Raw genomic sequence first — 24,860 nt, forward strand, 5'->3', positions numbered from 1 at the left:
CAATATTAGATACAATAATAATAAAAACGGGCTGTTTTTGTAGAACCTTTAGGACTCGTTTTATATTACTGAACGTTATTGTTTGCTGCTTTTGCCTGCTGGCCTTTTCCCCATGCAGTCCTTTGACTTTGTGTTGTGGAATAATACATTTTACGACAGGCCCGTGAAGGCAGCATTATGAATGTGCCACAGGTGTGTTAAGTTTACTAAAATATTTGGAAAAAATGCGCATTTCCGGATGCGGGCTCTATCTTTCAAAATAAAAGGTCGAGCAGGTACGTACGAACCATAGATAGGTATTTGCAGCGCCAGCATCTTTATGCAATATTTCTCATATAGTAGTTTTAAAAACACGGTCTAGTGAACAAATTCTCCAAGATTTAGAGCAAGGGTCAAGACAGATTTATTTTTTTAAATTGTAGGTGTCCAGATTTTGCTCCTGACCGGAAGCGCAGGAGTAATTTGATGTTTAGTAGGCTCAACAAAGCGGTTAAAATAGTATTAATCATCTGCAAAGATAACATATTATAGTCAAATAAAACATCCTGTGCATGGACTTTTATTATGAAATCACTGTGAGTCAGGTGATTTAAAAAAAACAACTTTACGGACATCGTAAAGAAGAGGACTGGATTTGACAACAGTTATCAGAGTTGACCGAGAGCAGCCATTAAAATGTGCATGAATCCTTTTGATCGTGGCTAACTATGTCTCTCTGGACACTCCTCCCTGGAGTTAAAAGAGCTCAAAACATGAGGCATCGGGCTCTCTAAAACAGCGCTTCCCCGAAGGACTTGATAGGCTATGAAATCTCTGGTAAGACAGCTGCTTTACTGCAATGTGTGCTGTGATATTTGAGCCAGATGTTCTTGCTCTGTACATGTCCTGATGTGTTATCATGTCTTCTGCAGATGCGCCGCTGGCTCTGCCTGCTCACCCTTTGCCTCCCTGTGTTGTTTTGGTTTGGACATGTGATCACGCGGGACGCTCGGACCCCTGCTGTGAAAAGCTCCAAGCTCAGGGGCTACATGAGGGTCAGCCCCGGCAAGTTGGACGAGGTGAGAAACAGCAGGGCTTGTGTTACTCGAGTACTGAATCTAACCGGGCAGGGAGCAAAGCTCAGCCTTGAAAATGGACCTGAAAATAGATTTCCACGCTGTCAATTTTGCGTGTAATATTTTGCTTGTTAAAATGAATATTCCCATATTACAGGCCGGTATTGGTCAAGATAGGGGATGCATGTAATGGTCACTTTAAATTAACCTGCGAATGCTTTCTCGAATTATAAAAGAAATAGATTTGTGATATATATTTGAGTGTCACTTTACAAAACATCAAGTCCCAATTTCCGAAAGCCCAGGTTTAAATGTTTTTAATGCTTTTTTTTCATCCTGCCTTCATTCACAACAGTCCCTGGACATGCACTGCAGCCACTGTGCTTTAGTCTCCAGCTCAGGCCACATGCTCGGAGCTGGCGCTGGAGAAGAGATAGACAGGATCGGATGCGTGATCCGGATGAACAATGCGCCCTCGCTGGGGTTCGAAAAAGACGTGGGAAGCCGCACCAGTGTTCGGGTTGTGTCTCACACCAGCGTACCCTCGTTGGTTAAACAGGAGAGCTATTATTTCCAGCAATCAGTCAACACCACATACGTATTCTGGGGTCCTGAGAGGAACATGAGGCAAGACGGGAAGGGACGTATCTTCAATGCTCTCCTAAAAATAGCAAAGAAGTATCCAAATGTCTCAATGTATGCACTGACCAGAGAGAAGATTGAACACTGTGATAACGTCTTTCAGAATGAAACTGGAAAAAACAGGTACAGTAAAAAAAAAATCATTTCAATCAAAATCAAAATCATTTCTTTGTTTACCTTTCCTATTTCCCTTTTCCCCTTAATTTCCTTTAAAGTAAGAAACTTCTCTTTGTCCAGGAAGGCCAAACACAAGTTATTATTTCCAAAAAACAAAACACTCATGAATGCATATCATATTAAATGACACAATGTAATGGGGTGATTGTTTCGAGTTCCACATTAATGAAGTAAGGACAGGTTTTCCCTGTTTTGCCACGCCTTATTATATTAACTTAGCTTAGTTGTTTGTGGGCCTTGGGCACACTAAAACAATACCCTGCCGGTAAGTTTAATTGTTGTCTGTATCATCACCTGTGAATGGCTTTAGCTGCGGGCTCTGAGACTAAACATTCCCATTACTCGGCAGAAAACACAACAACATGCCGTCTCTTTCTCTCTGCAAATCAGAGGCGTAATATCTTGGACAGATAACTGTCATAGATGCCAAAGCTTACTGACAGATTGAACGTCCCCTGAGCGTCTCACATAACTCGGCTGTCATCTTAAACGTTCACTGACATTCAGGAAAGCTCCTCATTGCTTTCTTTAACTGACTGTAACAGTCTTGGCACTGTGGACTTTGGTGTAATAGCAATAAACATCAACATGTTCCCCATTCTGTAATAATGTTATCAACCATAAAGATAAGATGTAAAGTTTATGGCTGATTCCATTCTTTTATATTAATCATGAACAAGCTGTCATATGTTTTATAAGAACTGTGTTGTCTCTCACTCAGGATGAAGACGGGGGCGTTTCTTAGCACAGGCTTCTTCACAATGATTCTTGCTATAGAAATGTGCGACAGCATCCATGTTTATGGAATGGTCAAGGATAACTTCTGCAGGTGAGACCTCATTTTAGGTTGTCAGCTAAAGATTGCACTGGCATTTTGAAGAAAGTTTGTCATTTATGCCGTATGTTTTGGTCACTGTGATCATATTTGTCAATGAGAGGGCGGATACATACACTATTGCTAAATCTCTATCCTGGTAACCTGGTCGTCTTTGTCGTGGCTCGTCAGGCACAGGATGTCTCAAATACCTTTTGAGGACTTTATGTCCTCATGGGTAAATTCCTTCTCACTTCCTCATTTTTCTGTCCAACAAAGTTCCCACCAAAGAACAGTGCATAATACAAACAACGTCAACAACAATAGAAGAACTCACACTCAGCAAGTTTTTTTTGTTCCGGGAAGCTTCAAAGGCAGGCGTAGCGCTCTGTACCTGCGTCCTGAAGGAAGTAGGGTGAGCTGGATGTTTAGTCGAGGTTGAAATGCATTTGATGGTCCTGCTGTTGAGTTCTGCTAGGTCTGGTATGGGGTGACCAATTATTATGGCACCTGTGATTCGTGAGAGTTTGGCCTTATTTTTAAGTGACAACATGTTGAAGAAGCAGCTTGAATCGTACATTAGGATGGGCTTATGCTTTTGTGATCTTTTAATCTCTCATGGGGACCAAATGTGTACAATTAATGTATGCTGTGTGAAGAACTCTTAAAACTATCATGTGAAACTATAAACTAGCTAGAAAATAAAAACCCTTTATTTAGGTCATCTCAGATGTGGGGATAATTTCTCCTCTGGCTCCTTACTAGTAGATTTTTGCATCAATGTAAGTGCCCCCCCTGCTGGTCATTATAAAGAATGCAGGTCAACTTACATATTTGCTTAATTTTTTAACTTAAGAGGCTATTTCCAATTTCAACACAGTATATGTACATCCCATGATCTACTTCATCTCCTTGTTTGTTTTCCACTCCATTTTACATCATTCATTTTGGTAATCCATTGTTTTCTCCTCCTAATAGCCAAGCCAACCAAACTCCTGTTCCTTACCACTACTATGAGAAGAGCAGGGCCAATGAATGCAGGATGTACAAGATCCACGAGCACACTCAGCGCGGGGGTCATCGATTCATCACTGAGAAGGCCATCTATGGCAGGTGGGCAACCCGGCACAAGATTGAGTTTAAACACCCCTCATGGAGTCCATGAAGAAGAAGATATTTAACACCCAAATTGCCTTTTGCCGGCTTTTATTTCTCTTTGTTGAAGTCTATGGTTTTGTTTGAGCTACTGTAGAACTTTATCATATACAGGATTGTTACTGGTGGAATTTTTACTGTCACAACAGTTTTAAATGTACTAAAATACCATGTTTTAAACTGACTCAATGTGTAGATTTAGCTGCATTTAGCTGCTAACATGTGGTGGGTACCATCCCCAGTATTACCAAGTAAATCAACTGTATTAAGCCATATGTCAGAATTGATGGTGAGAAGGACTAAAGAGCCGCTACACTAGAAACTTTAGGGAGTTCAAACCAAAGCTAACTCTTTTTAATGTCTTTATACGTGTGCCTTGATTTTAAGTGTTATTGCGCACATATTTTATGCTGCAGCTACAATTTAAACAGGAAGTGTAATGATTTTTGCTGGGACAAAGCATTTGTTTTTTATCAACAGTTAATCTGGCTTTTTATTTTCTGATGTAGTTGTATATTACTCAAACAATTGTTTATGCTCCTGAGCAGATGTTTTCTTTATGGTCATTTGTAATGCCTGTTAATGCTGCTGTAGGGCGGGTTGGTGTCAGATGATGATGCTTTTAAACGCACGCTGCCAAATTAGCCTTTTTTTAAAATTTTCCATGGAAAAGATTTGCAGTGTGTGAAACACTTCAGTTTCACGAACACTTCAACAGCAGGAGGAGCTGTTTTTTTGTTGTTGTGAGATCTCACTAATCACAAATGTACAAAACAAGATCAGCAAAGAGATACAGAGGCTATCACTTTAAAGACGTTGACTTTTTTTAATAACATGTTCAAAAAGCTGTGCGAAACCTAAAGTTATTCAATTTACATCATGAAAACAAGAACATTATGTTTGCAGTTCACATTAAGAATGGGAGATTAGTTAGTTGTCTGTTGAGTTTCACAACAGTGTTTTGCCTTAAGACCTGACAGTGAATTGTTAAAGAATGTTGTATTGTTTTATGACATGTGTGTCTTATAGTCAGTTAAACATAGCTCTTTGAAAGCCCTCTTTTCCCCCTTTTTCCCCTCAATTAGTTGTGGTCACGAAGCTGCCAACCTTAACTCTATCTGCTCACTGACTAAAACAAGAACAAATTAACAAACACATCAAGCTGTTTCTGGCTTGAATTGTTGTATACTACTGACATTTTTTTAAGGTCACATATTATGTAAAATACACTTGACCATGTTTTTTTCTCAAACTAAATGTGTCCCTAATCCTTCTTTAATTATGAGAAAAATCCAAACTCTCCATCTCTTGCCTTGTATTTTTTTTCAGAAAATGTGTTCTCAAACAGATTTTCCCTTTGTGACATCACAAGTGACACTGGTGGGTGACACTCCCATAGCTAGGTGTTTGTTACGCCCAGAGTCTGCCTTCTCACCCTAAACGATAGGGCATAAATAACAGGGCATGGTGCGTGAAAGCCTGAGCCCCTCAAAGAGGGGTTTGGTCAGACATAACTCATTTGCATTTAAAGCTACAGACACAGATACTGTCTGTTCTGAACAGGACTAAAATAGAAGGGGTTATAAGCGTAATTAAAAACAGGATACAAGGGGATTTTAAACATAAAACTTCATAGATATGTTTTGTAAAGATCTGAGACTTACTGTATATAATCTGGTTGAAAATTAGGATAATTTGTGACTTTAAAGTTTTAATGTTGAAGCTTTACTCTTGTTTCATGCTCTGACTGGAAAAGTAAAGGACTTACATGCTTGAAGTTAGCTCTCTATTTTAACTCAGATGTTCCCTTGTGCATATATAAATGTGATAATGCACTTGCTGTCTATGTGAAGTGGGGAAACGAATAACAAATGAGCGAAGGAGCCTAGTGAGATACAGTGATTATGTGATTATGTGATTATGTGTATACCAAACCTAGACCTCATGGTATCATAATGTGACAACTGAGAGGTCCATCAAAGCATTCCTTCTGATCAACGACTAATCATGCATCTAGTTCCTCATCTTCAGACATAAAAAATTAACTTTACCCTTTTCATTTTGTTCACGTTGAAAAGAATAGCTATTCTTGTACGATTGCATAAATCTTATTTTATGACTAATTCCAAAGACTGTAATCGTAAATGAGCTGCTGAATAAACTACTGTGTCAAAATACTTTTCAGGCATTACATGTTTGAGTTGAAATATATTATGAATGGCGTTTTGTTGACCATAAATGTAATGAAAACTTGAATGTAAACTTGAGCACTTGTCACTGCTGATTGGTGTAAGAATAAATCTGTTGTTAGTCTGCTTTTGTGTGAGCTTGGCTTCAAATAGATTCTCTTTGCCTCTATTCATAGTCAATCCCATGAATGTGGTCGACACATGTTCATCTGTACAGCCTTTGTCCATCCACATAATAGGGTATCTTCTCATGACTGTGTGCGTGCTCAAATAATGGGAGTAGTTTCATTGATTTTTAAAGGGATTTTCCATTGCTACAAGAATTGATTTTTATTTAAGATAGTGTTAGTCGTATATGGGTGCAGTCATGCTTTAAATGTTTCATGGGGCTTTTATTTAAAGCACAGCTGAACATTGTAGCCTGAGTTTCAAGCCTTCATTTGCAAGGAGTCAAATAAAAGAAAAACATAAAAAGCAATGAAAAACCATAATATACCACACAAGATGTACAAAAGGTGCCCTGAGAAACTATTCAGTTATGTACAAAATTAATTATTGGTTCAAATATGACTTAAAGTATTCATTAAAAGTGTGAATTAGACATATTCATGACCGGTGGTGGGGGGTGGGGGGGGGTTAAATGTATTTTAATTCAATTCAAATTAAGACACTGATAAAGGGCATTTTTAATTGAGGTGCATTTAAGGAGAGTACACACACACGTATGTTATCCTGTTGTTAATTGTTCCTTGTTCCTCTCTTTGATCTATTTATGTTCAATGATTTCGCAATGTATGACTTGTTTGACTGTTACCATATGTGAAGCACCTTGTAACCGTGTTTTAAAAGTGCTATATAAATAAAGACTTACTTACACACACACACACACACACACACACACACACACACACACACACACACACACACACACACAGCCCTCAAAGAAGTCGGACATCCCCCTACACAACTCTTCTCTGTGCTGCAGTGGAAGACGCTGTGATGACGTCACATGTGGTGCAGGAAGATGGGGAGCGCGAGGAATGAGGAACACATCAACCCAGCAGAACCACAACGGTCATGAAACGGTAAAGCGGATTAACAAACTCACTGGTGTTCATCCTGACACTTCTGACATGACACCTTAGCTAATACCCTAATCACATTAGTGGGATGTTTATACATTTTATAAAGGTAGGCTATTTACCAAATGTGCGTCAACAATGGACGGAGAATAGCTGCGTAATGTGTTCTCTTTTTGTCAGAAAAATTGGCTTCTATGTTCATAGCGCTGGATAGCCTAAATAAAAACTAAAAATGCATAGCTGACACTATTATGCATATGTTTCCATTCGTTCTCATAAATAAATTTCAATTAAGGTTTATTAATTACTTTGTGTGTCGTTACGTTACGTGACATCCTATCGAATTGTTAATAACCTACCTATAGCCCACTCCTCGTCACGTGTGACATCATTTATGTACATGCATATTAATAAACACTAAAACAATAAGGGGGGACCTTTTGCGGGGTAACAGTTGTTTTTTCTTCTTCTGTCTGTTAGGTATGATGACAGATAGTCACAGCCAGTGTGTCGGTTCACTGCCTGATCTTAAAGGATGGGGCTCAGGCTCAGCGTCAAGGTAAGTCTTTTTTTTAATTTTTTTGAACACTATCATTGTTATTATTATTGTCTGCATGTTTTTATTATTTTTTTTGCGATGAGTTTACAATGGCATTCGTTTTTGGTGTGCACCCTACATGTGGTGTCAAATTTGTACAAAAATCAAGTGAAAAAAAAAAAAATCAAGCCCTGCATTGAAAATGTTAAGTTTATAAAATAAAACTAAAAATAATTTCTAATAACTATATTCATGAATATCCCTGAGGAACAGCTTTTGTGAAAAAGCATCAAGCTCATGTAAATTATAACTAAGGTATAAAGATACAACTAAAATAGCACCAACAGTCAGGGATTCAACCAGGTGTCGACTAAAACATTACATAAGATTAAGGGAGAGGATTATTTTAATTATTTTGGTGCCCAGACCTTGGGGTACCCCACACATGTAGAGTTTTATAATAGAGATGGGACAGTGGATAAACCCCTTTTTGTATCTCTCTGCACATGGGGCACACAAACTAACCACCAGGCTACTGGTGCCCGATTTTAATGACATGGGTTCATTAAACTTGCAAGTTTAAACATTTCGGTTACTAGAAATAAAAAATACACACTGTACCAATGGAGTCAACATGATAAATGGCCCTATTAGAGCCTGAAATGTAAAAACTACCCAAAATGTAACAAGTTGTTAAATTATTAGGAGAACAATATTTTGCCTTCCCCATTATGTAATAACTGACAAAAAGTTATTATGTTTTGGGCTCAGCATTGTGTTTCATTACCGATCATTTATTACATTTTGGTGCCCCCTAACATCTGAGAACGTCAGACCATGAGGTGTCAAACATGATTAATGGTTTTACACTAATTTTACGTGTATGTAGTGAAGTTTACCCTCAATCAAAGTATATCTGTTGTTGGTGGAAAATGTGCAAACAATTCCCTCAACATGTCCAAGTAGAAGTATAAAGCTGTTGCACTTGAGTTGAAACCTTTAGTGACATTTAACAACTGTTGCTTAAAAGGGACAGCAGAGCCACAGGATGGTAATCTTGGCGGCCATCTTTGTCTTGATGACACTCCTCATCCTGTACGGCTCCAACAACGTCACCGATGACATCTATGCTCCCTTCCATGTGGCCACAAATCATGCTCTGGTGACAACAGATCTGAAGAGGTGGGCTGGCAGAGACGGATATGTGCCAGTCAGCGGATCTAAGGTACCAAATGAGCTGTGCACAAACACAAATCTGTGATGGAATCAGGACGGATTTCAAATCTAGTTCGAATGGAAAACTAAACGCATTTTTACTGTTGTGACTGCTGCTTATGAAAGATATTATCAGGACTTTATCTAAACTTCAGAACACAATGCCACAGATCAGTAACTCGAAACAAAACAGGATGAGAAAGCAGCACAGCGGCTTCCTGAGGTTTCTCTCCGGATGACTTACTGTAGGTAACTCCATCCTGTTCTCGACCTGTGCTTTCTTTTTTCTCACAATTCATGTTGAGCGCCAACAAGTTCAAATAAGTGATGTTATTCTGAAAGCAGCCACCGTAACATTACTGACTTTCAGGAAGTCTAAACTTGCTATAATGAGCACTCTCTGAATGTGCTTATATAAGAGCTAAATGCACACTTCCCCGTTGGCTTCTGTTTTTGAAAAACCAGATGATTTCCCTTGGTTTAACCCTCTTTATCATTTTAGATAGAAAGCGAGTATATGTTAACTATAATTAAAAAAAAACCCACTGAGTTCTGCTGAAGATTTGTGAGTTCTTTTGATAGTTTTTAAATTTACAGAGGTAACTTGTTAACTTTATATTAAATACAAAACCACTTTAGAGCCATCAAGACTAATTTTCAGGATTTTCGGTATCTCGGCAAAGCACACTGCAACATGCGGGGCTGAAGGAGCCAGGGATCAAACTGCATAATTCTTCTTAAGTGAAGCACAGTTCTAATGGAAAGTCAGTCAGTGGTTGAAGAGTAGTTCAAACTGTATTTAAAGCAGCTATTAGAAAGTCGCTTTGTGTGGATTATGGCTGGCCTTCATCCTTCTGTTAGACTGAATAAACAAATCTCTTCCTGCCTCCCTCTAACTGACCAACTTGCTGTCCACACGTGAAGTTTGTAACATTGTTTTCCATTTTTTAGGGCATCAAAGAAATCAGAAAAAAGTAAAACTGTCTCAAAACCACTGAAAAACTCATCGAAGAAGGTTCAAATAAACTCTTCTTTAGCACCAGATTTGTATTACCGGTATTCTGTGCAAGCTCTGGGCACTTCTCAGTATTATTAGCATTACATTAAAAAATGGACTACTCATCCCCAACCACTGTTTTATTAATGGACTGTATTTTCCACTATGAGTGATAGTCACTAATACTGTACATCGTCTCTAAAAGTGTCATGTTGATTTTTTCCTTTCAGAACATGTCGCTACGTTGCCATAACTGTGCGTTGGTGACGAGCTCCAGCCACGTCCTCGGCAGCGGAGCAGGAGAAGAGATTGACCATACGGAGTGTGTGATCAGGATGAACGACGCGCCTACGATGGGGTACGAGACTGATGTAGGGAACCACACCACTCTGAGGGTTGTAGCACACTCCAGTGTGTTCAGGGTGGTCCGAAGGCCTAATGAGTTCCTACACCGGACAGACAGCAACCCTGTGATCATCTTCTGGGGACCCCCGAACAAGATCGGGAAGGATGCAAAAGGAACCTTGTACAGACTTATCCAAAGAGTCAGCATGACCTACAGCAACTTGTCTTGTTTCAGTGTCACACCTACCAAGATGCGCAGATTTGACAATCTATTCCATAGGGAGACGGGACGAGACAGGTGAGGATTTAAGATAATGTATCCATATTTTTATTTTTATTTTTTATTGTCATCATCCGTATTTGCTGCTTTCATTAATGACTTTCTGTTTTTCTGCAGACAAAAATCTCACTCATGGTTGAGCACAGGCTGGTTCACCATGGTCATAGCCATTGAGATTTGTGACAATATCAAAGTTTACGGGATGGTTCCATCCAATCACTGCTCGTAAGTATAGTGATGGCGTTAACCTTTAGTTTAGACTCTAAAATGAAGGACAGTAGAATACACCCTCCCATAATCCTCTCCTCTCCAGGGTGTACTGTGTTGATGCAAAACTTTCGAGCCCTCTCTAAAGCCAGGGCTTTGGTTTTACTTCCCTTGTTACTGTACTGACTCATTGACTTATAGCTAATGCGGAATAGAAAACAAACCAAATGATGTATTTTTGTAGGCCAACCTGGAAGTAGCTTCGCCATGCAGTGGGATTTCAACTGGGATGAAGACTTACCAAAGTGTATCTCTCATTTTAAGAAGTAGTCTGGTAAAGGATGCTGTCACACTGACTTAGTCTACCTAAATAAGGGTACTTTTTTAAACTAGTGGTTACACTTGGTTGGACTCTTTAGAAGAAACCCCTTTGGTTTGGAGATGAAAAGAGCTTATCCTAATTTCCATGTGAAACTCTAATGAAAGTTTTTATAAACAGTATATTTATTTTTTGTCAATAGATTCCTAGAGCTCACAAAATAGACCTTTAGTACACTAACAACCTATGAGTCCCCACATTATGCCAATATGTTATCTTTTCCTCTTTAGAAAAAAGCCTGGAACCAAAAAGATGCCCTACCACTACTACAAGCCCCGGGGACCGGATGAATGTTTAACATATCTGCAGAACGAGAGCGGCCGCAGAGGGAACCACCATCGCTTCATTACAGAGAAACAGGTGTTTGCACGCTGGGCAAAGCAGTACAACATCACCTTCATTCATCCCAAATGGTGAAAAGAGTTTCATGAAAGAGATCTCTCTGAACACTTGGAGCAGGATTTCAGTGTGACCTCACTCTGACAAAGATTCAAAGGGCCAGATAATGAATGACAGCTATTTTCAGGATACACCGGAAGTATGAGGAAGAAGCTTTTGTAGGGAGAGTTATTATTGGACCAAAGGACTGAGGAGATGTCTGGGAGTATTTTCTGTCAAAGAGGCGTGCAGAATCACAGAGGTTTCTGAACAAGTCCATTCCATGAGGACACAAGTGTTTTTGTAAATGGAAAAAGAATGAATTTAAAGAAGATTTTTATATGTTTTTAAAACTTGTATTATGCATTGAAAATGCACTTAAGTTCCCATGTTGTGGTGTGTGGGGGTTACAAGCATTCTCTTAAGTTACTAAATGGGTAAAGTCACTATATTCTATTTGCTGTACATTAGCTATAAGCCATGTGTAATATTTCAGATTCTGCATACACAGTTTGGCATCAATATCACAGGAAGACGATTTGGGCTGACTTAAAATTTCTATTAACATTTTCCTGCCTTGCAACAGTGTTTAATATCTCAGCCCGAAACAAATCTCAAAGACTGAACACTGGCAAAATTCAGCTTTGATCAAAAGAGAAACAATCTGAAAGGGAAACTTGGTGCTTCAGACAAATTCTGATCAGTGTTGGGTTTTGTTTTTTTTGGCAGTCTGGTGCTCAAACTTCAGCCAAATTCATCAGGAGTCACTTTGAGATGAGACAAAGGTCTCTATGAGGATAGTGCATGAAAGTAGTTCTAGGGATTTACTCTGTACGTTTAACAGTGACATACATCACTCCAGTGTTTGCCTTTTGATTTACATTCTTGATATTACCTGGACACATTCAGAATGCAGAGATTACATAGTACCAGCTTTAAACCAGCGATGAAGAGTTTGAATATGATATCAAAGTTATTTTAAGTCAGACAAAAGATCATACCTCTATTTTCTTTACTGCACTTTGTTTGCACTTGAATGTTTTCAGGAAGGTTAGAATATAAAATGGGTCGCATTGTGAACTAAAAACTTTTACCTCTGAGGCATCCTGGCGCATGCAGATTGAGGTTCAAAACGTTTAAAGAATGCATCATCATGTTAGTAAGAGTTAGCTCTCTGGACTGTGGAAGTCAATTCAAAGGAAAAATACAGTTTCTGATTTTAAATGTGGAAAAAAGTTGCATTGTCTTAAATCATTTTAAACTCTTGCAAGTATTTATCTTTAGAAGAGGCCTTTCTTTCCATGTAGGCTGTGTGTTGGATTCATGATGACAAACCTGTATAATCCCTGTTTTCAACCTGCTTGTCACTAAATGAATGAATGAAAATGTTAAAACTGACAGTGGGACGACAGAACAAAAATGACACTGCAACTCACCGCACTGATAGTTGCAACTAATTCAGTGATATGAAATTCTTCTATTAATGATGTTTCTTTTAATAAAATGTATTTAACAATGACAAAGGGAACATAAATGATATCGATTTTGACAGCATTGATGCTTAAATGTTATGGATAAGATACAAGCACTGACTATGTCCTGAGGTATAACTCCATGAGGGTGGAGTAAATCTCAATGCAGTTCAATAAAACTCAAACTTCAGGCTTCAACATGACCTTTCTGAAAGCTAAACTTTATTTTGATGACCGTCAACTCAGTTATCCCAAATTACCCAGAAGAAAACCGCCAGCTTCCCAATAGTATTAAAGGCAGGGTAGCATTTAAACTAGCATGATTTCGATAGTAGCATTCCGTCAGTGCTCCATCTGCACCCACCCCTCCCCTCTGTGCTCCCTCAAAAAATACACCCCTCACTTACATGCACAAGCGCCATTGTTACAGAAGTGGACCTCAGCTCACGCTTCAAAATGTGCGTGCATGGGGTAGAGAACGAGCAGTGAGACATGATTGGTTCATCAAAAGTTTTTACAGACTTGCTACAGATTTTTTTCAGTTTCTTTTTCAGAGCACACAAGATAATTTCAACCAAAATCTTAAGTGATAAAATGACCAACCCTGCCTTTAAATCTGTGCCTGCTTTCTCCTCTGGATGAAGGGAAAATGAAAGACAGATATAAAGTGGTATAAGGAAGCATGCCGCATGCACTGTAACAGGAAGACACAACCTAATAATAGGCTGTGAAGGCCTCCACTCGCTCTACTAAAATGTGCCACTTCCTCTTAACCTTTAGAAACCGGACGTTGGTGTTTCTGATGTTTGTTTTTTACATTGTGCTGGAAACTGTTGTTCATTAAACACTCTGTACACCGTCTATCACAATCAAATGATATGCTTTGGATAAATACAAATCACTTCAAGCCTGCAGAGTTTATTTCTTTTAAATATGTACAATTTGCTGGACAATTCAAAAATACAGACACACTGAAATGATGCTGAACTGTCTCTGATGATGGTGATGTGACGTTTGAGGTCAAAGTTTTTGAAGCAGTTTTTTCAAATCCAATTTATTTGATTATTTTAAACCACTGGAAACATCTGCAAAAGCAGCTGTGATTTTGGGTCTCAACCCTGCCATTGAAACCAAGATGGCCTCCTGCAGAGATGAAACGAAAAGAAATAAGAATTAATACGGAATTACTACATGGCGCACCAACAATACACAAAAGATTTGTCATCGATCTTGTTACAAAATGTTTGTTGGCTTTGATATATGATGTCATATAACCTCTTCATCGGCCCTCACCTCTGTGCGTATGGTCCTGCTGCCCTGACCCGGGCATGTGTTGAGATAAAGGTCAAATAACACACTGGGGTCATTCACTTCAAGGTTTAGGTCAGAATCTAAACTCGCCTCCAATCCCTGAAGACCTCCAAAAATGACCAGGAGATGCCTGAAGGGGGGAAAAGTCAAGTTTAAAAACATAGAAAAGAAAGTAAAGTACCATTAAAATGGTAAAACAAGACTGAGACTTTACAGGCATGTAACTCTGTGAGACTGTTCCTTATTATGAATACATCCAAAGTACAGCTGAGGCCAGTGACACTGGCATTTGCTTGGCAGGTATTCTGAAAATGTCAAAATGTGCTTGTGATTGGCCTTTAAGAGAAGTAAAAGTAACTCAAATTCATTCATGACTGGAAGGTTTGTATTAAACTGTCTGGACTGCCAAATGTTTGGGGGCTTCCAGTGTATAGTGATAAAGGCCTTCTGGACAGGACTTCCATTTTTTGTGCTATACCGTTTACAGTCCTACTTGGGAACTTGAAAAAGGAGGATAGAATTGGAGTTGGGTCGACTTCTAAACGGCTTATTAACTGAACTGGCGTGCCGATTTCTGTTCATTTACTTTAATGTATCAATTCAAGATACATCATCAGCTGACTGCTGATGGGTAAACATGTTGCATTATGGCTGATGTTAACTCCCTCGTTTGCTCTCCTCTTGGACGGTTTTCCTGCATAGAGCCAATGCCCGTTGAAATGTGAGTGGACGACGCTGATTGAACTTCAAAACAGGAACCAGGTCGCTTCCAACCACCGTACTCCAAGAACCAGGAAAGCCTCAATGTCCGATAGGAGATTTCATTCTAGACCAGAATGTTTAAAAATGCATTTCATCCGACTTGCTCTCCCATCTTATTCTGAACTTACTTGAATGGTGCCAGCGTTGTTTGGTCCAGGTTGCTGCCTCTCTCTGATGTTCCTATAGTCATGTCGTATCCTTCCTTGTGTGGACTCTCTGTGAAAACTGCACCTGCATTAACAAACCAACAGTTTTCACATTTAAGCAGTCACAGCGGAGTAAAAGTGACGGGTGTAATGTTTGAAAAGATGACTTACTGAGGCAAGATGCCAGACGGACACTGTAGCCCCAGTAGAGACCTCCTTCAGTCCTCGGCTGGTGAGGAGCCACCACATTACCTTTATATATTTTGCTCTCTGCAGATGAAGGAGACGAAGAGGATGACTCTCACTTCAGCATGTTGAGAAGTTTTTGTCCGAGAACAAATGCATATAAAAGGATCGTCTCATAGAGATACCAACCTGGATTGCGTGATTTATGGAGCTGTACTGTGACTCGAAGTCCTGACTGCAGCTGTTTGTCAATCCGAACATCCTGTGGGAGCAGATGATTCAAAGTTAAGTCGAGGTCTTATAATCTGAAAAAACCTGTGACGATGCACCTTATTCAAGCCGAAGTGAAGAAATGTACTTTATGCAGCTTCCTGAAGGGCATTTCATATCTGGTATTTAGATTTTAGGCATGCTGTATGACGTCAACACACTCGTATTCTAAAGTTGAATGGATATTTTTCACATTTTCTAATCAATTCATCGTGAATGTATTTGGCACAATACATAAAGTAAAATGAAACCACAGTCTGTGTTACCATTTAAATACCACGAGTATATTTGACTGTCGTGACCACATCAGAATATAATAACCTTTTTCTCCTGTTAAAACATGCTCACCTTTCTCATTCCGCAGTTGACCAGCGAGCCTTTCCCTTGTTTGGATGGCCTGTCGAGCACTATTCCTTCCCGGTATTCTGACTCATCATCTATCCTCATGTGGTGAGGGGAGTCTAAAGGGTTCAGCAAACCTGGGAGACAAAAAAAAAAAAAGAACTTGTGAAATTGTGTCCTCGTTTGCCTTCATGTAAGGTTCTGCGTTGTATTTTTTTTTTTTTTTACACCAGATAAATCTATGAGAATTTGCTCCAACAGCATCACAACTAAGAGGATGTAGATTGTGTTGGGTTTTTTGAAAAGTGAACATTGTTTTGTAGATTAAAGATTAGGCTAAATATGGAGCCTCTGAAGCTCAAACAGAAAAAAATAAAATATCTTGTGCACACAATTTATTATCAAAATCTTGCAGACATTTTATAGTGAATAGCAGTCTGCACATTTGTGAACACATTTCAAACTGTTATTGGACAAATAACTACACTTTAAATGCTGCAGAAATGTTCTAAATCCATCTCAATTTAGTCCAACGAGAGCTCCCATTTCCAGACTGCCATAATTTGATACATTTGTAATTTGGGTTTTTACCTGCATACTGCAAATCTTGATGCCTTGGGAAAAACCATTTGCGCAGATACCTGGCGGAGAAAAAAAACATAGCTTTAAAAAGATCTGACTAAGTGGTGTGTTGCAGGTGATCTGATAGTAAAGTCCGTCTTACTGGGGACATTCCAGATACTGAAGTATTCTAGCCAGCTGAATACAAGCCTGTCCCTTCTTCCCGACACCTGTAAATTCCCCTTCAACGCTCCTGCAGGACAAAATGTATTTTGCGTTAGTTTCAGAGGTTTTAAAGGACTATTTACAGAAACATCCCAAACTAACTCACTTGACATCTTCTCCTTGTTCGTCAAACACAACGATCTCGTCGACACAGAACACGACGCAGGCTCGGGCGATCTGTCCTGCTAAATATGTGCGAAGTTCAGTGGACTGAGCGTTATCCAAAACGGAGCCTGGCAAAGCCACGCTAACTGTGTAATCCCGACCTAAAACATACATACATGGATAACACGTCAATAAATATAATCATAGGTATACATGCTCATAGCAGTCTATGATATAATGATATGGTTACCTGTTTTGTTGTGGCTCTGTGTGGATCTGGCAGCCTCTGCAGCCTCTGTCTCCCTCTGCTTATCAAGCTGTTTGATGAGCTTTGCCTCTTTCCTTTGCTTCTGAGTTTCTTTTACTGGTAGTGATTGGAAATGGGAGTTACCAAAATCACATCTACTTAAGAGTGTACTTCAATATGTAATCACATCTGAGTTTTAGTGGCCAATCAAAGGGTTATCTTCAACATATCAAATCAGATTTAATCTGAAGGACTTTGAGCTGAACAAACTTTAGAAAGAGTTGATGGTCATAAAATTCATCTGTCAGATGAGTGTTTTAGTTATTTCACTGACCCGGAGTGCCCTTTATTTAATCTAAAAACAATCACACGTCGAGACAAACAACAGACCGGAAGAGTGCTTAAAAGGTTTGGTATTCTAATGTTACTAGTTGGATAAAAACATTTCTTGAGGACACAATTATGAGACTAATCTTTATTAATTGATGCTCATTAATATGAATGCTTACAGGCTTACATCGTTGTTTACTCATAGTGAATCACCTACATAACTAAATACACACGTTATTTTCCTGTTAAGTTTCCAAAGAAACTTTGACACACGTTAACTCTGAATTATAAATAATGTGTTGCTCTCTTTTAGCACATGTATCAAATGTTAGTGATACAGCTGAGAGTTGGTTAGCTTCATGGAGCTAACTTGTTTACTTACATTCTGATTTTCTTTTCTTCCAGTCCACCTTCTCTACAGTCTATAAAATCAACAAAATACATTTTTTTAAAAGATGACATTGGGTTTATTGTGTTTAAAAAAAATGTGTTCTGGTACCTGAGAGGATTCAACGCTGGGTCTTTTTGCTGCCATATCGGTGGACATTTTTACGCACACCATGTGAAGTTTATTTACTTCCGGGTGCTTCTTCTTCGGCGTCTTGATCTTGGCGGTCGGACTTCACAATCGTTTATTTATCACCTACTACTGGACTGTAACAGTTTTACCGTGCAAAATATTTTAATTGCCTTTCCCAAAGTTCCCCTTTCCTTTTATTACAGCTAAAAGAGGGCTCTACTAACTTCTGAGTATTCATTGATAGAAAATCTCTTTCTATAAATTGAAATCCTTCAAAGGCAGAGATGTTTTAGTAATTATTTAAAAAGATATAATTATAGACCAGAGAAAGGTAAAAAAAAAAAAAAAAAAAAAGTAATCTTGTGGAGACGTGGCGCTTACTGATATAGCGAGTGTAAGGTGGGATATTTCTGTCCCTTTTAAGTCTTGTTTAATCAAAGCTTAATCAAACCCTTGTGATAAACATTTACTATGTTGTGCTAAAAAATACAGAGTATTGCTCAGACCCATCCATAGATATTTTATTGATAAAGTCTTGGTGTGTTCATATGTACAATTTGGGGTTAAGACATGGACAGCAAATGCATGACACCGTAGGCACATGTTAAAATGTTTGACTTTTTTTCACTGACTAAAATTCCTCAAGATGTCCTCGGCTGCATCCAGGGTGGAGTCCTCCTGTTAGACAAAGACAGTGGGTGTCAGAGACTGACAAAGAGCTGCACAATCAAAGACAGGTCCTGAGTCAAGTCAAGATTTCATTCAATGTTAGGAATTTTGTTAGGAATTTTGCCCACTTTGACGAAACAAAATCTGATGTATTTGCTGAACTCCTTGCCGTGCTCTGGGCTGTAGAATGCAGAGACCGGGATTGTCGCTAAACCCTGCAGAACAAAAAGCAAAATTACAAAGTAAAGGCCAGAAAGAAACATAAATAACCTACAGTATCAAACACTATACATTATTCAGAACTTATATTATTAAGTCTTATTTTCGTCTTTGATAAAGTTTTTAAATCATTCTTAATATTTACCTTCTCTTTAATCATCCACTTAACAAATCTGAAGTCGTCAGGTTCATCCTCAGTGCTCTGGTCGTTCACCTCTGTTAAATAAGAAAGCCATCGTCTATTTTTGTGTATCTTTTGTGTTTTTTGTATGTGCTGTGTCCTGTTATGATGTGTCACTTTAATGTGCAGTACAGCAGGAAAAATAAAGACATTGACACAGATTAATGCTGGTTAGACTCACTGAAAGATGAGATGTCTGCAATGATAAAGTATCCCCCCTCAGGCATGATGGGCTGCAGACCCACACTCTGCAGACACGAGGCCAGCTTGTTTCTCTTGTGTTGCAGCATCGCAGGCAGCTGTTTGAAGTAGCTCTCTGGGGAACCAAACACCTCATACTCTCTCTCAAATCCCTGAGCTACGGCCTCCTGATGAAGGAACACACAGATGGATCAAATAAACCCAAAAGGAAACATGCAGGACTAAAGCAGTTCAAGCATGGAACATATACAAAAATCATAATGCAGTCATTCGGACATTCTGCCCATTTCTACAAGGTAGACTATCTATAGTCCAACACAATGACCCGTATTAGAATATTAGATTTTTTCAACATGTCCATTCAGTTTATATTCATTGTTTGACTTCTGGATCTTACTTGCAAGCTTTAACGTAAGTTCTTTTTTTCTTTAAATTGTTTTCTATAATTAAACTTAAAACTTTTAACTTCATCTGAGAAAATTGGTTGGATTCATGTTTTACTGCAACAACAATATCTACAATATTTACAAATTAATTTATGTGTGTACCTGAGCAGCGGTTGCACAGTCAAACACAGACATCTGATGGGCAGCTTTTAGATGTTTGACAACATTTCCAGAACCCATTGCCCAGCCGACCTGGATAAAAAAAAGAACGTGATTTTTTTTCTTCCCACAATTCCTGTTCTTTTCTGATTGTCCTTTTGTAGATTACTTTGGGCTGCATGTTTTTTATGCATAAAAGGAGCTACATAAAAGAAGCTGAGTTGAGAATCATCATGTGTAGAAGAGAGGGCATATTATTGGAGCTCTTCAAATAAAATAAAATCTTTAATTTTACCTTCCAGCCTGTGGCACTAAAAGTCTTTCCTGCACTGCCAATGGTCACGGTTCGCTCCCACATCCCAGGAAGGCTGGCTGATTATACATTTATATTGTTAATAACACAGGTTTGTATTTATTTTCTATTGTGCAGATTGTGTCTCACCGATCTTCACATGCTGGGCTCCATCATAAGTCAGCCACTCGTACACTTCATCACTGATGCACAGCATGTCATGTTTGATGCACAGATCAGCGATCATTTGGAGCTCCTCAGTCTTATAAACCTGTAACAGACACACATATGTAACATGTGTTTATGCACTGAAGATCGCTTTAAAGTCACACAGCACTGGTGCATATCTTACTTTGCCTAACGGGTTGTTGGGAGTGTTGATAACGATGGCTTTTGTGCGTGAATTGATTTTACTGGCCAGCTCCTCAGGAGAGAGAACCCAGTCTGCACTTGATTCGACAGTGCCACCTCCAGCTTTCTTGAAGTAACAAGAAAAGCACAAAATACTGTAAGTATAATGTTTTGCAGATTTAAATAAAGACAAAGGGGGAAATGCTGCAGGTAGAAAAAAAACCAAACGTAACTTTGACCGGCCTCAGAGGAACATACACTGCCTTCCCTCCGGCCATCTTCACCATCGGCTGGTAGCAGTCGAAGAACGGCTCGACAATTATAACCTGAAAGACACATGAAAAATGCTTTGGTTGTTTGAATTGTCTTCTCATTAAAGGTGAATGACATTTTTCAACTTTGGCCCTATATAATCATGTTTAAACAATGACTGTGTCACGTTGCGGGTAGGAAAACATGAAAGCACACAAGGGAAAACAATCAACACTAGGAAACAAATAGAACACTAAGGACAGAATGAAAACTAAAACAAGATGAAACAGAACCAAACCATGACAGACTGATATGTTCAACTTGTTAGCACTGCTCCAGAAGATTCCTCCGATTGACAGGCTCAGGGTGTTACAGTATGTAAGGGGGAAACATGCTCCTCAGAAGTTGCTCCAAAAAATTACATTGTAACCAATAGTGTTGTGACCCCCTAAAGCATTTTCTCACAAATAAAACTTGTCTATATATTACAATAAAACCATTTTGTGTATGATTAAAGTTTTTATTCATACACAATTGGTTTAAAGAAAAGCATCAAAGCAGTGTCGGCGCCATGGGGGGGGCATTCGCGGGACGTGCCCCCCCTGGCGGTTACCCAGGTCCCCCCATGTGAACTTGTTTTACACTAGGGAACCCCCATAGTTAATTTATCTCCAATTATCCAAGGCAGGTGGGTAAAAATAACAAAAAAATCAATATGATTATATGTTCATTCACAGCTGTCAAATGTCGCATTAGATTGTGTTTTGTATGAGTAGCTCACTCAAAATTGACGCCAATTTTACAAAGAGATTGATATTTTCTCCATCAATTCTGGTTTGGCTTATGATGTCATCAAACGTCCACCAATTACAGGTGCCAATCACTAGCTAGCGCCAGTCCACAGGCTAGATGTGCACAATAGTCTAGTTGATGAAGAGCAACGTGAAGTTGAAGGTCCAAGGAGGTGGAAATGCACATTAAACCTATCAGTAGGCTAGCCTATGAATCGTGTGTTATTATATGGGGGTTAGGCATAGGCCTACAGTGGAAACACTGACACTCCGAGCCACTGTGCACCTCCAAGTTCCATAATGTGTTTGGTGTAAAAAAAAATCCTATTCATTTATTGATGATTGCATTTTAAAATCACATATTTTTATGCACTGTATTAAATATAAAAAGTTAATGAAGGAGAAAACGAAGGCTAAATATATTTGTTGCATCCTGGGCTACATCCACAAAGGTGTGCGTGCATGCAGACGCGCGCAAGCGTGCAAACCGTGCCCCCCAGAGCAGTCTCAATGCCCCCCCCACCTAACTTAGGCTGGAGCCGACACTACATCAAAGTACAGTGAATATACCATGAAGAGAGTTTAAATTATTTTCAACATTGATAAGCTTAACATTAACAAAATTCAATGAAGAATAGTTTATTGATAGCTGATTGGACAAAGTGTTACAAAATGTTTTATATATTTTTGTCTCTATACTCAAACAACTATTATTGTTCAATGCTAATCGTTTGATTTTAAATTAAAGATCAGTTTTGTAAAGATTTGTAAAAAAAAAAACTCCTTTGACCAATTTCAGGTTGATTTACAGACCTCATCTCCTTCCTCCACCAGAGCTTGAAATGCACAATAGAGAGCCTGATACGCTCCAACTGTGATCAGAACATCCTCAAAGGGATCAATGTCATGTCCCACAAGCCTTTTGAAGAATTTAGACAGAGATTTCACAAGGGAGGGGTGGCCCTGCGGGAAACAAATCGGGTTTTGATTATTGTTGTGTATGCGTTAGTCTTTTTAATACCAGATAAAATACTGAATTCAAACAGAATCACAGGACTTCACTTACATACACTCGTGTGTACTGGTGCATCAGGGCTCCTCCATTCACAGCTTTACAGAAAGCCTCCTGCACAAACTTTGGAGGGGAGAAGTCAGGAAACCCCTGACCCAGGTTCACAGCTTTGTAGTCAGCTGCCAGCTTCGTGAATTCTACCCTGTTGTTAAAATACAGTTCAGACACTGCCATGCTGCTAATATTATAATCATCTGTAATATTCTGTGGAGTACACATTGCTTAAGCAGATCACAAATGAATATTAAAAAAAAATCCTTGTGTAAGAAAATGATTGTTTTTTTAAAGGAGAAAACACTTTGTTGTGAGTGCACAGTTTTCTGACAGAATTCACTCGGGGTACCACAACCCAAAAGTTGTGATGAACACTTACACATACACTGCCTCTAAAGGGAGACTTTTAAAAAATCCTGATTAAGATAATGTTCACCAGCAGTGAGCTGTTTGCTGACACACTAACTGAACATTTCTATCGTCTCTAAAGCCAATAAATTCCTGCACAGCTCAGGTGTCAAAGGTCCACCTGTCATAATCACTTACCAAACATTTTTATCCACACTGTCAGTTCTGTGAGCATGAAGTCGTCCAGACATGATTACCTGAAAATACAAGAACGTCGGAAGTGATCCATGAGCACATTATGATCTTAGTGTGGATGTCGTTCTGCACCGCTGCTTGTCTTACCTGTTAGTTGTTTCTTACTGAACTCTGACAAACTCAATCCAATCTGCAGTGGCATCCAAGCTGCACTTCACCACCACTCCTGCCCTCGAACTTTCAACCTTCTGTACCTTTATGACTGCACTTTCTTTTCCCTTCAATAACATTGTTCTGTCGAATGAAACTTAGAGACCTATAGGATCTATATGCAAAACAGAGCAGGAATGATATAACTCACACTTAAAGCGATTTAAACATTTAAAGGATTTTAAATGACGCTTCAAAGCAACAAAACAAAAAAATGAACTACCTTTACAGTGGTCATAGTATAATGGTGCAATTCAACGGTGACAAAGAACAATTTAACAAACGTCTCTTAAAGCACTTTTCATGCTCTGAGCATGAAGCACAAGAAAAAGAAAGGTTGGTTTATAATGTGCACAGCAGTTGGGAAACTTTTTGGACACTTCAAACACGGAACAGCATACCTGCAAATCCTTCATCAGTTTGTAGAGTGTCAGTGAGTGGAAATAAACTAAGAATAACACTTAAGTTAATTTACCAAAAAGCATTCCAACCCTTCTGACCACCAACTTATAAAATGAATGTTATGTTAAAGGAGACATATTATGAAAAATCCTCTTTTACTGTGTTTTTGAACATATATTTGGGTAACCTGAGAGTTAAAACATGAAATAAACTCATCCAATCTTTCATTTGTGGTCTGCATAAGTCTTACAACACAAAGAAAAATGCTCAGTTTTAAATTTGCTCTCCTTGTGATGTCACAGTGGGATTCTGTAAAAAAAATCAAATCAAATCTCCTCGCCTCCTGCATCGTGTCCGACAGCCATGTTGTTCCCAGGGGGCATGCTGACGTGTTGCCATGGAAGCTCATAGCCGAACTTGAGTCGGCACCGGTTGGCACAACTCCACAGAGTGAAGCAGAGCTCACTACATTTAAAGAGAAACGCACACCAAAACAGGGCGTTCTGAGAGTGCTAGTTTATACAGGGTCACAAACCTTTTCCGGTGCTTACTTCATGTTATATTTTGACCAAGGCACGGATGATTCATTTAGGAGTCCACAGGAGTATGTTTGAAAAGGGTCAAATCATACATGTGGAATATGTTGATAAGCAGGATTACTATAGCTCTGTAATTTCTGTGTAGTTTATATTATCTAGAGAACCTTATGGTTTTAAGGCACAGAGTGTGAATCCAACCTTCTTTGTTATGAGTTAAGTTCTAATAAAGACTTTGATGCTATCTGAAGTAACCCACCGGGTGAAGCTGTGAAATCATGTTGTTTACATAACCACTGTAGATGAAGGTATTCGAAAACCTAATTTGAACCTTCTTGTGAGTGGACTCTTTCCACTGTTCTGTCTTCAAAATAAAGCTATAAAAGCCCCTCAAAAAACCTCATCTGACCTGAAAGAAACTTTTTTCTTCAAACATGTTCATTGTGTGTGTATATGTATATATGTGTATGTATATATATATATATATATATATATATATATATATATATATATATATATATGTGTGTATATATATATATATATATATATACATACATATATATATATATATATATTAGAGTAGATTCCTTACATGACATGAGCAGGTAACCGTGCCGGTCGAGGTTGTAGAACAGACAAAAACAGACAGATTGAAAAGGGTGAAAAGGCATA

The 24,860-nt window shown here is 38.8% G+C and overlaps 3 protein-coding genes across 3 annotated transcripts; 2 read left to right on the forward strand and 1 right to left on the reverse strand.

Moving 5' to 3' along the window:
- Positions 1–293: 293 nt before the first annotated feature.
- st6galnac4 (ST6 (alpha-N-acetyl-neuraminyl-2,3-beta-galactosyl-1,3)-N-acetylgalactosaminide alpha-2,6-sialyltransferase 4) lies at positions 294–6,163 on the forward strand. Its single transcript, XM_079363623.1, has 5 exons — positions 294–816; positions 912–1,058; positions 1,411–1,820; positions 2,596–2,703; positions 3,667–6,163. Exons 1-5 carry the CDS (start codon positions 805–807, stop codon positions 3,851–3,853), a joined length of 864 nt encoding a protein of 287 aa, XP_079219749.1. The 5' UTR covers positions 294–804; the 3' UTR covers positions 3,854–6,163.
- Positions 6,164–7,008: 845 nt separating this feature from the next.
- On the forward strand, positions 7,009–12,976 carry st6galnac6 (ST6 (alpha-N-acetyl-neuraminyl-2,3-beta-galactosyl-1,3)-N-acetylgalactosaminide alpha-2,6-sialyltransferase 6). The gene is made up of 6 exons (XM_079363631.1): positions 7,009–7,117; positions 7,595–7,673; positions 8,683–8,877; positions 10,095–10,507; positions 10,607–10,714; positions 11,306–12,976. Exons 2-6 carry the CDS (start codon positions 7,650–7,652, stop codon positions 11,490–11,492), a joined length of 927 nt encoding a protein of 308 aa, XP_079219757.1. The 5' UTR covers positions 7,009–7,117; positions 7,595–7,649; the 3' UTR covers positions 11,493–12,976.
- Positions 12,977–13,823: 847 nt separating this feature from the next.
- Positions 13,824–18,025, reverse strand: spout1 (SPOUT domain containing methyltransferase 1). The gene is made up of 12 exons (XM_079363628.1): positions 17,910–18,025; positions 17,793–17,832; positions 17,084–17,197; positions 16,835–16,994; positions 16,667–16,756; positions 16,534–16,583; positions 15,949–16,079; positions 15,520–15,592; positions 15,316–15,414; positions 15,127–15,229; positions 14,219–14,366; positions 13,824–14,068 (listed from the first exon to the last, which is right to left on the reverse strand). The coding sequence occupies exons 1-12, from the start codon at positions 17,970–17,972 to the stop codon at positions 13,988–13,990; spliced, it is 1,152 nt and encodes a 383-aa protein (XP_079219754.1). The 5' UTR covers positions 17,973–18,025; the 3' UTR covers positions 13,824–13,987.
- Between the last annotated feature and the right edge of the window lie 6,835 nt (positions 18,026–24,860).

Source organism: Symphodus melops (genome assembly GCF_947650265.1).
Source record: "Symphodus melops genome assembly, chromosome: 16".
In the NCBI taxonomy this organism is placed as follows: Eukaryota; Metazoa; Chordata; class Actinopteri; order Labriformes; family Labridae; genus Symphodus; species Symphodus melops.

Excerpts from the sequence above, each read along its gene's own strand:
- st6galnac4 (XM_079363623.1), top strand. Across the intron at positions 1,821-2,595 it reads AATGAAACTGGAAAAAACAG|GATGAAGACGGGGGCGTTTC; the intron begins GTACAGTAAAAA and ends TCTCTCACTCAG. Across the intron at positions 2,704-3,666 it reads GTCAAGGATAACTTCTGCAG|CCAAGCCAACCAAACTCCTG; the intron begins GTGAGACCTCAT and ends TCCTCCTAATAG.
- st6galnac6 (XM_079363631.1), top strand. The coding sequence starts at position 7,650 with ATGGGGCTCAGGCTCAGCGTCAAG. Across the intron at positions 7,674-8,682 it reads GGCTCAGGCTCAGCGTCAAG|GGACAGCAGAGCCACAGGAT; the intron begins GTAAGTCTTTTT and ends GTTGCTTAAAAG. Across the intron at positions 8,878-10,094 it reads TGCCAGTCAGCGGATCTAAG|AACATGTCGCTACGTTGCCA; the intron begins GTACCAAATGAG and ends TTTTCCTTTCAG.
- spout1 (XM_079363628.1), bottom strand. The coding sequence starts at position 17,972 with ATGGTGTGCGTAAAAATGTCCACCGATATGGCAGCAAAAAGACCCAGC. Across the intron at positions 16,584-16,666 it reads CAGTATCTGGAATGTCCCCA|GTATCTGCGCAAATGGTTTT; the intron begins GTAAGACGGACT and ends TTTCTCCGCCAG. Across the intron at positions 15,415-15,519 it reads CCATAAATCACGCAATCCAG|AGAGCAAAATATATAAAGGT; the intron begins GTTGGTATCTCT and ends CTTCATCTGCAG.